This window comes from Mytilus edulis, chromosome 2, assembly GCF_963676685.1.
Source record: "Mytilus edulis chromosome 2, xbMytEdul2.2, whole genome shotgun sequence".
NCBI classification, from domain to species: Eukaryota; Metazoa; Mollusca; class Bivalvia; order Mytilida; family Mytilidae; genus Mytilus; species Mytilus edulis.
This window is the reverse complement of record NC_092345.1, coordinates 32,480,105-32,493,477: the sequence shown is the minus strand read 5'-3', so window position 1 is coordinate 32,493,477 and position 13,373 is coordinate 32,480,105. Positions and strand designations below refer to the sequence as shown.

General features: G+C 31.1%; 1 protein-coding gene across 1 annotated transcript in view; it reads left to right on the top strand.

Moving 5' to 3' along the window:
- Nucleotides 1-1,279: 1,279 nt before the first annotated feature.
- LOC139511973 (uncharacterized) overlaps nt 1,280-13,373 on the top strand; it is a 31,943-nt gene continuing 19,849 nt past the window's right edge. Inside the window, exon 1 of the mRNA XM_071299214.1 lies at nt 1,280-2,649. Within this exon, the coding sequence (XP_071155315.1) occupies nt 2,199-2,649 (451 nt within the window). The 5' untranslated portion in view covers nt 1,280-2,198. The remainder of the gene's footprint in view (nt 2,650-13,373) is intronic.

Here is a 13,373-nt window from a genome sequence, read left to right as displayed (position 1 = left end):
TTATATGACTGTAGTCTGTGCAAATTTATTTCATCTTATCAAAGATTTGAAATCCTTGATCGTATTATCACCACTCATTGCAAACCTTAATAGAAATATAAAAATATAATTCAAATGCAAAATTATAAGTGTTGAACTTCCTTATTCACGCTCGTGCAAAGTTTCAGACACTAGTATGTTTGTCATTACTTTTTATCACTTGAATTGCAACATCGTTTCTTGTTGATTTGTAAGACAAAATCAATTATTTAAATATTCTATCCAAACCTATGAATGTGCTTTCTTTTATCGGACCAATTGGAAATAGGCAGCATTCAAGGGTTCAACCTTCGTGTTAGTGTTTTTGTCTTGGCGTTTGAGAGCATGCACATTAAAGTTCTTTCGTTGACAAAAAAAACGACATATCATTTTACCACCCAATGACACAAGCTTATCTATTTGAAGTGCTTGACACCTTGAGCTGAAAAATGTATGCTGAATTGCTTTTGACATTTCTAATACCTGTTTGATTCTGTTTGATTGAGTCAATGCCTTTTTAATAATTTCTAGATAAACTTTCGACCGCCAGGTTCTATTTATCTTCAGATTACGTAAAAGATAACTTTACTTATAATTCAACAATCATAAATTTTACAAAAATCTTACAGAGATAAGTGGAAAGATCAATGTTAACAATCTTTTAATAGTAGAATCTATTTATCGCAGCAAGTCTTCCATCCAAAATAGAATATTTGAAATGAAATAAGAATTTGTAAAAATTGTTTATCTGTATTCAAACGATGTGTGATTAAGTATGTTTCTTCTTTTACAGGAATTTTCAGCTCTATTTTTGTTTTCAACAGTTTTTCTTAATTGAAAAAAAGACGAACTTGAGTGAAGCTGACTAATATACTTAATATACATCCGAAGCAAATATGGGTTTGCCTTAGTTTCCGTGAAGTTCGAATATCTATAGCTTACTTTGATTTACACAAAGAATGTCTTCATTTTTATGAATGACTTACTTGGTACATTATTTTATGAATGGCATAATTCGATTAACTTTAATACAATGCAGAAACATTTCTTAATTGACTCGTATCTTTTAACTACATATAAAGTTTTTTTCTTCGGAAAAGAACACTGAATGAAAAAATAATAATAAAGATAAAGGAGCCTGTATTACATATCTTGAACGTATTCATAACGTTGTACTTTAAATGTAAAATGTTATATTTCATGGACGTATCAAATATTATCAGATTGTATAAACGATTCTTTGTTAAATCTGACTTCATACGCACTCTGTCTTCTATTCTAGTGTCTATAGGTCAAGCTATTTGTCAGTCAACTTCCATGAAGGGGCATTCCTTTACCGCAGTGGGTGTAGGCCAAACTTTAACTAAAAGCTTACTCGCTTGGATAATTTTAATATAAATGAATCTGCGTTTTATCTGCAATTGACAATGGTTCGAGTGTTTGGAATAGGATGTTTAAACGTAAAGAGAAAAGTATTTGACTAATAAGCTATCTATTGGCTGCGTTAAGATCCACCCTCTTTTCTATTGAAGATGAGATCATTAATTGAGTGTTCTTATCATTCATAGGGATTAAGAATCAATAGATTCTAAAATTGAAATTAAGTGTAATTATAATGGAGACCAATAACGTTGATGTTACGAAAAATTGTGAACTGTTGGAATTATTATTATTAATTTAAGGCGATATGAAATAGTTTTAAAGTGGAACAAGTAACAAAATACGGTGAATTCGTTAGTTTAGTATCACCATGTAGAATAGGAAATTTAGCTTTATATTACATACATATAGAATTCAGTGGTTTTTTTTTACTATGTGAGACGATGGAATATGTAACAAATTACTTACTAACTACTACTAGTAAAAGAAAACAAACCGCATTGTGTTTAAAATAGTTACATTTATTTGAAATCCTGTCAACTGAGAAGAAGGGAGGACAAGAAATGCACTATTATCACTTAAAAGTTATGTTTGACCTCATAATCAATTTCTGACAAATATTACAAAAGTAAAGATGTTATCATGGAGTAAATGTGAAGCTCTACAGCATTATTTTATATACATATAGAGATTTATATTTTGAAATATGACCGTCTAATTTATTTCATATCAGTTTTAAATGGTGTAGTTTTGAATAGAATTATTTAAAGTTTAAGTCAGATTTGATCAATTTTTCTGATATGGTGGGAATTGAAGCATTTTTAAAATGTTTGATAGTATCTGTGTTGCCGTGTGTAATATCAGGATGCATATATCTGCTGAACGGGTGGACACCAGTTTCCGTATATGATAGAACTGCACTTGCAGAAATTGTGGTTTCCGGAACCGTTTTACAAACATTCAAAGAAATTAGAACAAAATCAGAAACATATGAATCAAAAATAAAAATAAAGCAAATATACAAAGGTAAACACATGTTAGAAACAGCAACTAGTATAGATGATTTAAGTACATTTATGATAGGGAATTTTGGGGACAAGAAAATGTGCTATTCTGATGTCTCAACAGGTGAAAGCTACATTTTTTTCCTGACCGTATATAAAAATCGTCTTTCTGCAAAGTATGATGATTTCTTTGGTGCCGTTGTGGAAGATACTTGGTACACTGAAGATGAAGTTTATAAGCAAATAGGTAAGATTCATAAGAATGGTAATAGGTTTACGACCAATATCCCCTCAATATATATATTTTTTTCAAATATGGGTCATTTTTTTTTAGATAAATGTTTACTAAAATACTAAGTTTCACAGTTTTATTTGTGTGTGTATTTTATTTCTAACAAAATTATCGCGTATGCATGTATAAACACTTGACACAGTAGTCATTAAAAAAACATTTGATATTATATATGATGATAAAAAATAAATTGGAAGAAAAACTTCATTTTGGTCTACGTTGACTTTTCAAGGCATATTATCCTAAAACAAGTAAATCTGTAATATAATATCAAAATTATCCACAACAACAATGTTTCGCAATGATAAATTAATAATAACTAGGTATTTATGAAACCAATGAAATATAGTCAAACAATTCATTGAGTTTCTTTAAGATTAAAAATTACAGTAAATTTTAACAACTTTCTGATTCTAAGCCTGTGTGTGAAACAAATACAGGGGAAAATGATCCTGCCTCCTAAGCTCTGAATTATGGCTGTCCTGGATATGGAAAGTGGAGGGTGAATGTAGTACATAGACTTCCAATTGTCTATGAAAGCTACTATTTGCAAGTATAAACACAAAAACACATAAAAATTGACCCTGCCTCCTTAGCTCTGAATTCTGACTGTCCTGGATATGGAAAGTGGAGGGTGAATGTAGTACATAGACTTCCAATTGTCTATGAAAGCTACTATTTGCAAGTATAAACACAAAAACATATAAAAAAAACCGGCAATGATTCAGAATACACATCTCTATATTTAAGAGTTCATTTATTACTCTTATATTACATTACCCTTGACTGTCTAGGTTTACAGACATTAAAAAAGGGAAAAATAATGTTTAAAGTCACCAGTAAAAAATGAATTGAAATAAGAGTAGAAAACTGATAAGGTATTATTTTTATAATATATCTCAAAAATGTGAGATACACATAAATAACTGTAAAAATTGTGATTTATTTGTGCACGAATTTTTTTTTATAAAGTTCAAGAAACTACAAAAAAAATGTTAGAAAAAGCAGTTTACAGTTCAAACAGGACTTTCAGATTTATTGTGTTTATTTCTTTTGCTATCATCAAGATCTGTCTGACATGCTAGTTTAATTCAATAAAATATCTATAAAAATCATTTGGACGTTGATTGGTGTTGAAATAATATTTTATATAATTGGGTTCGCATCGATCGCTTAAACTGTACGTAAAGTTTATCACATCAATGAAGATCCATAACATTCCGGCTATTATCGGCAATGTCAAGGTCTTTCAATTATTCAATCTAATTGAAAATGAGTTTTAGTCCAAAGAAGCATTTTAAAATATGAATGGATGCATTTTGTATATTTAAAAGTCAACAAAAATGTATATAAAATTAAATAGGTAACCCATTCAGACACATATCTTGTATTAAAACCTTCACTATAATCTTTGATTAAGTTTATTTATTAATTGATGTTTGCCTAATGTCCAGTGGCAAGTATTAAGTGCAGAATACTTGGAAGTGAATACATATTAAAACTGTTAATACAGTTAGGCTCTCTTATTATCAATCGGAATGAAGAGTTGGTTAATCGTGATTCCACTGGAACCAAAAAAAACAACACCATTTGTATTATGCTACCCAATCAGCAACATACGATATATCAATTGCAAAAAAAGTTGAGCTGAATGACAAGCACCTATATCATTTTAAGAAAATCATTTAAAGTTTTTATCATTTTATATTTCAGGGTTTTCGTGTGCTTAAAATGAATGCAATTTCCTCAAGTTTAAAAAAAATATTTTATGACCAAAAAATAGAGTCTACTGACAGCAAGCTATATCATTTAAATTGAAGAAACATCGTTTAGATTTTTGTTACTGCGAGTTTTTTTTTGTTTGTATGTTTTGAATTTCTATTTTGCTCTTTTTCCAAGTTTAAATATAGGTAATCAACCTTTTAATAGAACAAAAATTGGAGGTAAGAAGCAAATAAAAAAAAAATACTGCCACAATAGAATAAATCTATGACTTGAAATTAGTTTTTTATATAGTGTGTATTAATTCATGCATATTTAGTGAAATTATCTAAATTTAATGAAAATTTTATTTGAAGCTAGAACAAAGCTTCGTGCCCCTCTTTTATTTGGTTGAAAGTATTTCATAAATATTCAGGATAGGAACATATTAACAAAAACTCCATACAACAGGCTCTGCAAAATGGGTTTGTCAAGATCAGGGCCAGGAATTTTAACAGCTAGAGGAACATGTGGAAATAAGAAAGGCAATAAACCCTCAAAGAATTCTTGCAAGTGTTGTTTAAAGTTCAGTGTGAAACTTTCCTACTTAAAAACTGAATTATCGGAAGTACACACCATTCCAAACGGACGTGTATATATTCGTTTCGAAGGGACTGGAATTGGTCCGAAACGCAACATATAGCCAAAAAAAATTGTATTAACTTCATTACGAAATAATTTCAAGTAAGGCACCAAATTGTCTTTAACAATGTACGTATAAGCGCCGACATCCGATTCATCATGCCATATCAAACTTCATATTTCCTTGATTTAAGAACAAGTTAGGACCAAATTGAAACAAAAAAGGGGTGGCCAAATATCTACGTTATTTATTCAATTCCTTAACATACAATAAACCACATACGACAATCGCCGGAGAGACTCTTCATAGTAATATGCACATTTTGGAAATGTTTTATAATTTCGTACGTATAAATAAATTATATGAATTTTAACAAGAAAAAGACTTCTTTTACGAGATGTTAAAATATGCTAAAGAAATTTTGTAGATCTATTTTTCTTTTTCACAGTAAAGATGATATTACGCCCAAAGTTCCGAATCACAGGAAAAAAATGTAAACAAACGATCTGATCATATAGCAAAAAGCATATCTATAATCAGTTAAATAAGTCCAAAGTATTTCATTCAGTAATTATAAGAATGAGAAATAGTATACTGAAGAGCATAAACAAAACATGAATGGACATTTCAACACGTTTTAAAAAATCAATTGGTTAAATACTAGGCCTGCCATAAAGGTTAAAGGCTATAATCAGTTGTTGACACTGGTCAGATTTTATCACTGGGGTGTAATGTATACTTTTGTAGTCCCATTTAAGAGTGCACATGAATTGCGTTTCGACTATTTGTAAAAATAAATAAAAATGTTATTTTTTGGCTTGTGTTGTGGTTCTTGGACCTGAATTTTGCAATCTTGATAGAACAAAATAGTATGCGTCAATGACCTGTACATTTTCATCGTTGTAAATTAGACCGTTAATTTTATCGTTTGAATTGTTTTAAATAATTTATGATGGGGCCTTTTATACATATATAGACGACTTTACAATATGAATTTTCTCATTGATGAGGGCCATCTGGTGGCCTATTGTTGCTTACCACCACTTCATTTTAACTCTGGTGGATTTCATTGGGAATCACAACATCTCTTCGTTTTCATATATTGTAGTTTCGTCCAGGCAACACTATTATGTATCGCGAATTTTTTTTTTATCGTATTGATTTTCAAAAACTACAGCATTAAGTACTATAGTATCTTATTAGATTTAAAAATAAAAGCTATGTGACTGCATAAAAATAGTACTTTGAATTTCCTTTCTTGTTTTTCTTTCTTTCTTATTATGATTGTTTATTTCTAAAATGTATTAACTATACAGGCTGTTTAATATGAACAAAGTTAGGCGCTACATTTTGCTCTATCTGTACGATGTAAATTTAGAATCGCGAACGGGGATGCATGGGTTGACTATTTATTGATACAAGTAATACTTGTTAAAAATTCTGAAAGAAGTATTGAAAAAGAAGAAAACAACATGAATGAATTGTATTATATTTTTTATAAAAATACGCATAAACGGAGGACAATTATTTATTGTTATTTTATAATAGCATTTGAAACTTAGGTACATGTAAATATTTACTTAGATTTTTGGGCGTAATGATATGATAAAAAAAATTCCATGCAATAATTAATGGCATTTTATTAGCAAAAAGAGCTATGTTCATGTACATTTGATCAAGGAGGTTATATAAAGAAATGTTATGCGACATGACAGAAGAAGTCATTATTGCATTATAAAACTTGTATTTTTTTTCAGTTACAGACATATGAAAGTCTCAATCTTTTTTTTAAATTTGTATTTTTCTCTGTTTGAGTATCTTACAGTGCGGGGATACAAGATTTTGTCAATTGTTTTAATTTACTAATTGAATTAACTAAGTTGTAAACTTTAGTTTCATCTATTCACGTAATGTATCAAAAGCTTGTTCATAAAACGACATTTGTATTGCATTTTTCTGAAAACAGTCTTTGAAAAAAGTTCTTTGAGGCAAAATTTGGCAAAATAATGTTTTAGTTATGTCTCAAAATAGTGTCTTCATCCGCAATGTAACAGAACCGCAGACCATTTGGATTTTTTTTTTATCGTAAATAGTATGACTTTTCAAAATTTGTTTAAGCATGTTAAATAAATCATGTGAGAAATAGATATATATCTATATTGACCAAATCGTGTCTAGTTCTTCTATCTTTTTACGTTGTATTTATCCGATATATAAAAAAAACACCAATAAACAACCACTCAATAACAGGCTCCTGACCTGGGAAAGGTACATGCATATTGTGTCGGAGTTGAACTTGTAAGCGGCGCACAACCCTATCCGTAATATAGGAAAGTGGTGTAGCAGTACAATATTTCCGGAAACTTCAAAAATCAAGCTTAAATGCTGTGTCCATACTTGCCCAAACTGTTCAGGGTTCATTCTCTGCAGTCGTATCAAGATGCGCCCTGCATTTTTTAAAATTTGTATTCATTATAATTTAAAGTCTTTTTCAAATCCAATATAACAATTGGCTACCAAATATGTAAAGCTTAAAATTGAATTATATGTTATTCTTTCAATCTGTTAAATTATACAAAAGGTTGAATATATATATATATTAAGCTAATATTGATACTCGAAACGAACACGAGACAACCAAAATGGACTCCCTTGGAAAACTCTTTTATCATCTATTTTTTGTCTTCATTTCTGAAGAATTCTAAAACATAAAAATAAGATACCCAAGGGTGCAACGCGCGACAATTTAAGACGATTTCTTCATGATTTAAAATTCCACAGAACAGTTTATGTTTGATATAATAACATATGATTTTATAAAAGCGGTAGTTACTGAACGATTTTTATTTGAAATAAATTGGAAATAAATCGCCTGGGTGTAATTAATTGCTGGTATTGGACGTCCTTTTTTGTTCGATAAAGTGTATAACTATGAAAACTTTTATAAAAAAATTCTTCGGGAAACTAGTATTTTGAATAATGCACAACAAAGGACCGCAGTTAATAACCATGTTCTGCGGTTAATACCAATAGTCCGCAGTTAATAACTATCCTAGAGTTACGGAGTAATTATAGGGCGGTGTTAAATCGACTATACATCTCCACTTTAACAATCCTTACCCGTCTATTCCATCACAGTTTCACGCCGTGTTTTGTCTTCATTTGACTTTAATAGGCTGTATCAACTATAAAAGTTTCCAATTTGTCAAAATGAATGCTCAAGTATCCCCAACAATGCATTTCGAAGGAGATTAATTTACTCCCTTTCATTCCACAGTGATGAGTGTCAAGACTGCAAACCCCCCTTTCTGTTTTTGTTTACAAAATATAATTGATCAATTCACTGTTATTTCAGAAGATGGATTCAATTATATTTTGGAATTATATTAGAGTGCAATTCTTTGATATAAATTTTTCGGTAAATGGTAATTGTGTCTGACATAAAGGCAAACTAAAATTTGATACACTTATATACAGACGTCATTATTAGCCGTTCCATATCAGGACCGGTTTACCACTTTATTGTTCATTCCTTTTACTGTGATAGGGTAATTCAACAAATTTATCATCATGCTATTTCTCCACGATAGTCCAGTCAACATTGGATTAGACCAAAAACCGATGACTTTTCGTAGTATAAAATTGAGAATGGAAATGGGGAATGTGCCAAAGAGACAACAACCCGACCATAGAGCAGACAACAGCAGAAGGTCACCAACAGGTCTTCAATGCAACGAGAAATTCTCGCACCCGGAGGCGTCCTTCAGCTGGCCCCTAAACAAATATATACTGGTTCAGAGATAATGAACAGACTAACAAAGGCCAGAGGCTCCTGACTTGGGACAGGCGCAAAAATGCGTCGGGGTTAAACATGTTTGTGAGATCTCAACCCTCCCCCTATACCTCTAGCCAATGCAGAAAAGAAAACACATAACAATACGCACATTAAAATTCAGTTCAAGAGAAGTCCGAGTCTGATGTCAGAAGATGTAACCAAAGAAAATAAACAAAATGACAATAATACATAAATAACATCAGAATACTAGCAGTTAACTGACATGCCAGCTCCGGACCTCAATTAAACTGATAGAAAAATTATGTCTTCATCATATGAATATCAGGCACAATCCTCCCCGTGAGGGGTTTAGTGTTATACCATCATAACATATGTTGACTTTGAATCCCAATAGTGACGCTAAAAGTATTGCTTCGAACTAACATATTGTATTAAAGAGAAGAGAGAATTTTTTTTTTGTTATTTGAAAATAGAAAAAACATTTTTCTCATAGTGATGAATTGATATTTACACGGTTCATGTATTATAAGTTGCACAAGTAGTACCAATTGGAATACCGCCTACCAAATCACATTTTCCCTTATGCTCAGAAGACAAGTATAGACAACTATTTATGAGGACTGATGATGTTAAAAAATACTGATCTATACCAAAATATGAACGTTTGAACAAAAAGCCATCTTGGTCCAAAGTACGGTAGAATTTTGTAAATAATATCTTATTTAATTATGAAATAAATCTTATACATATACAAGACTCTTTGAAAGTTCACGAGATCACATTGTTGAAATTCACACCAATATGTGAATCATAACAGATTGATTCTGGAACATCCCGAGTACACAAAATATTCTTTGATCTCCCTGACAGGACAGCAGTAAATCCCACTGTCGTCTGCAGAGTAATGCTCCCTTATTGATTTAAGTTCTGTAAATATTTAAACAATATCATAACTATAATTCGAGACAAGTTGTCATTTGTAAACAAATATTTATGTAAAGATTGGATTATTAAACAATCCTAAGTGTAATATTTGACGTTCGATCACTTCCGAGATCTCGATACAGAGGTATTTCGCAATTCGCTGATCAAGAATCCGTGGTAACAATCTAGTAATTGGTTGAATTAATTAACATTGGTAGGTGCTTTTTTAACCAAACGCAACGTTTTGGTGTTCGCTTTTGAAAATATTATCAAAAATTAAATCTTAAATAGTAAATGAACACTCAAATATCGCAACAAACTCTAGTTATCATCGAAAATGTAGCTAAGCAGACTTTCAGTCCATTCTTTCTTAAAATCAGAAGACAGTATGGTATGATTACCAATGAGACACCTATTCATCAAAGTTCAAACGAAGTGGACGTAAGCAATTATAGGCAACTGTACGAACTATGAGGGGAAAAAAAGCATTCCGTATAATCGGTTTTAGTTGGTTCAATATACTAACTCGAAGAGTCCATTTAGCTACATTTTATATGGTTTGCTCACATTAAAAATCATTATTCCGATATTCTGTTGAGCAACATGTACGAAGAAAGAACTATTCATGTACATGTATGAATAGCCATCATACCTCTACTAAACTATCATAAAGATATAATATTATAGTTTTTGAGAGTGCTATTGATTTAAAAGAGTTGTGTATAAAGTTACCTGATGAAAGACCAAGGGGACGTCTGACCAAAATCAATAAGACAGCAACCTCAAAACATAGTCAACCAAAATCTTAAAACAAATATGAATGCGGGGGGGGGGTAAGTTTTAGGACTTTTCATTAGACCTAATTTCATTATATTTGGGATGGTCAACAACATTGAAGTAAAATCGTTTATATATACCCATTTAAAGTTCACTTCCCGCAATGCATTCGTTGCAACCACTGTATAGATCCGGGGCTCTTATTATATTTAAAAATATGTTTAATTTATTCATTGTTCATTTTCCAGCTTTAACTCGGCGTCAACGTTTAACTCCCGTATTATTGACTCTTTCAGTGTATGATTAATCATCTTCAGTTTTATTTATCTTTCTTCCGGATTAAACCGTAACATAGTTTAAAAGGTGATGAAATATGGTAAATATTAATCAAAAATCAAAAACCTCATTTAATTTTATAAAGTACTTAACTCTTGCGAAGTGATTCACAATCAATAAACGTTCATGTATTAATTAGAATTCACGACAGACGCGTGTCGAATTACTCTTAAGTAAACTATTGCTACGGTCTTCTTTGATGTATTCATCCGCCAACTGCAAGAGTCTTCTTACATTTTTCACGCTTTCATTTATGTGTAAATAAATATAGCCAAACAATTTTATCTAAATCTTATATAATTCAAATCTAATATCAAATTAAAAATGATCAAAGAAAACACTTCGAGTTATCTTCAGAAAAATGAAGACATGCTTAACAATTTATTTCTAATTTGCATAAATTTAAACAAGCGAGAATTTGAAGTGAAAATTGATAAATAAAATCGGCAGAGCAGACAAAAACTTTGAATGGTGTGAGACGGTCATTGCTAGAAATCAATCATAGCACAGTAATGATACAAATATTTCATACGTTTTTATAAGATTTAAATCGAGGCTATTTAACTATATAAACTTCTTTAATGAAACAGCTTGACAGTGTAATAGGGGAATTTATGATAAAAAGAAAATCAATTCAGAACAATAACTGAAAATATTTAGTTAAGTTAAAACCATCCTTCTCCGAAAAGTCATTCGCGTTTCTCAGTAAGATTTAGAAAAAAGGGATAGCTGTAAAACTGGAAGATATGTAGCGGTTTTCTTTAAAGGAACTTTGTTTGATTTCAACAAAAATTGAATGTATGGGGTTCATTGATATGCTGAATCTAACCAATTATTATATTTTTGAAAGTTTGGCCCCGTTATCAAATTGGTCCACATTGAGGTCTATAGGGTCCAAAATTCAACTTTATTTGATTTCATCTAAAATTGAATTCTTGGGTTCTTTGATATGCTGAATCTAACCATGTACTTAGATTTTGGATATTGGACCATAAAAGGTAAATGTCCAATTTAACTGTATCTGATATCGCTTAAAAGCTCCGCCCACTACCGGACTGAGTATTGTATGAACCTGCGTGACCTCAGAATGTGTATTGCAATCGCATTCCAATGACGTATTAATTGCGAATTAACGAGTACTTTTACGCGTTCTATTTGTTTTTAAACATTTCTTTAGAGCAATAACAATCACACCAATTTCCTGATAACATACACACATGAACAGCTGAGCAGTATTTTTTACGATGACAACTATCGATTTCAAAACTTGAATGTGTAGTCAATTTCAACATGCATGTTTAGTGAATGTCGAGTCTGAAGCGTAGGACAACTCGTACACTCCTGTTTCAAAGTGGACAATATTTTGTTATTTATTTTTACTGTTGAAAATAGTTGTTATGTTAAAATAGATAATTATTCACCTTTGAGCGATGTATTACTGTTGACCATTCGAGATTCTTTTTTTGCGAACCCGTCTTCAGCTGAATGTGTGATTACTGCATCGTATTACTACACGGGCCTCAAGGGATTTCAAATCGAAAATAGAATGAAATTCAAAACAGTGTGGCTGTGGCCAACTGGGAAAATTTACGTGAACGTGTGTCTGTAACGACCACTGTTAACGACGTACCTACGATAGACATTTAAACTGTGGGGTCACCAAAGGTTTCTTAACGCCTTTAATTATAAAATAATTCGAAAAATTAATCAGGAATAACCTTTATGTTTTGATTTATACAATTGATATAAATCAAAACATCGTGTTATTCCTGATTAATTTTTCGAAATACTTTATTAAGGTGTTGATACCTTTGGTGACCCCATAGTTTAAGTGTCTTTAAAAAGTTCACAGTGAGCAATGGTCGTTACATACAAACGTTCACCTAAATTGTCCCAGTCAATGGATGAATTTAATGTGTCAATCAATGGACACAGCCACACTGTTTTGAATTTCATTCTAAATGCAAAACATATGTTTTTGTGTCTTTCAAAACACAAATAATATTCAGAATTAATTGCAGGATAAAGACAATAACTGCTTAGTGTCTTTAAATATCAGCTGTATTTGCACTCGACTCGAAACAGGTGTAGTAGCTCGCTAAAAGCTCGCATACACCTTGTTTCCTAGCCTCGTACAAATACAGCTGATATTTGAAGACCCTAAACAGTTATTGTCTATAAAACCGTGGAAAAGTAGAATGCGTTTGGAACAACAATATCAACAGGATATCATCAGACACATTTATGAGATGAACAATGTTTTACTGTTGTTCTTCATATTGTTAATTCGTGAAAAGTCTGCTGGAAAATTAAAAAAAAAACAAGTTATCTAGCTATCGGATCTTAACGTCATCTTGTACGATACTGTACGATACTCATTGGTAACTACGTCATGTCGCAAAAGGCATATATATTTAACAAAACAACTGTGGTCTGATTTATTTCACCATAGTTAAAAATCCGCATATTTAGATACTTTTGACTGATCTTTAAGCTCTGCTT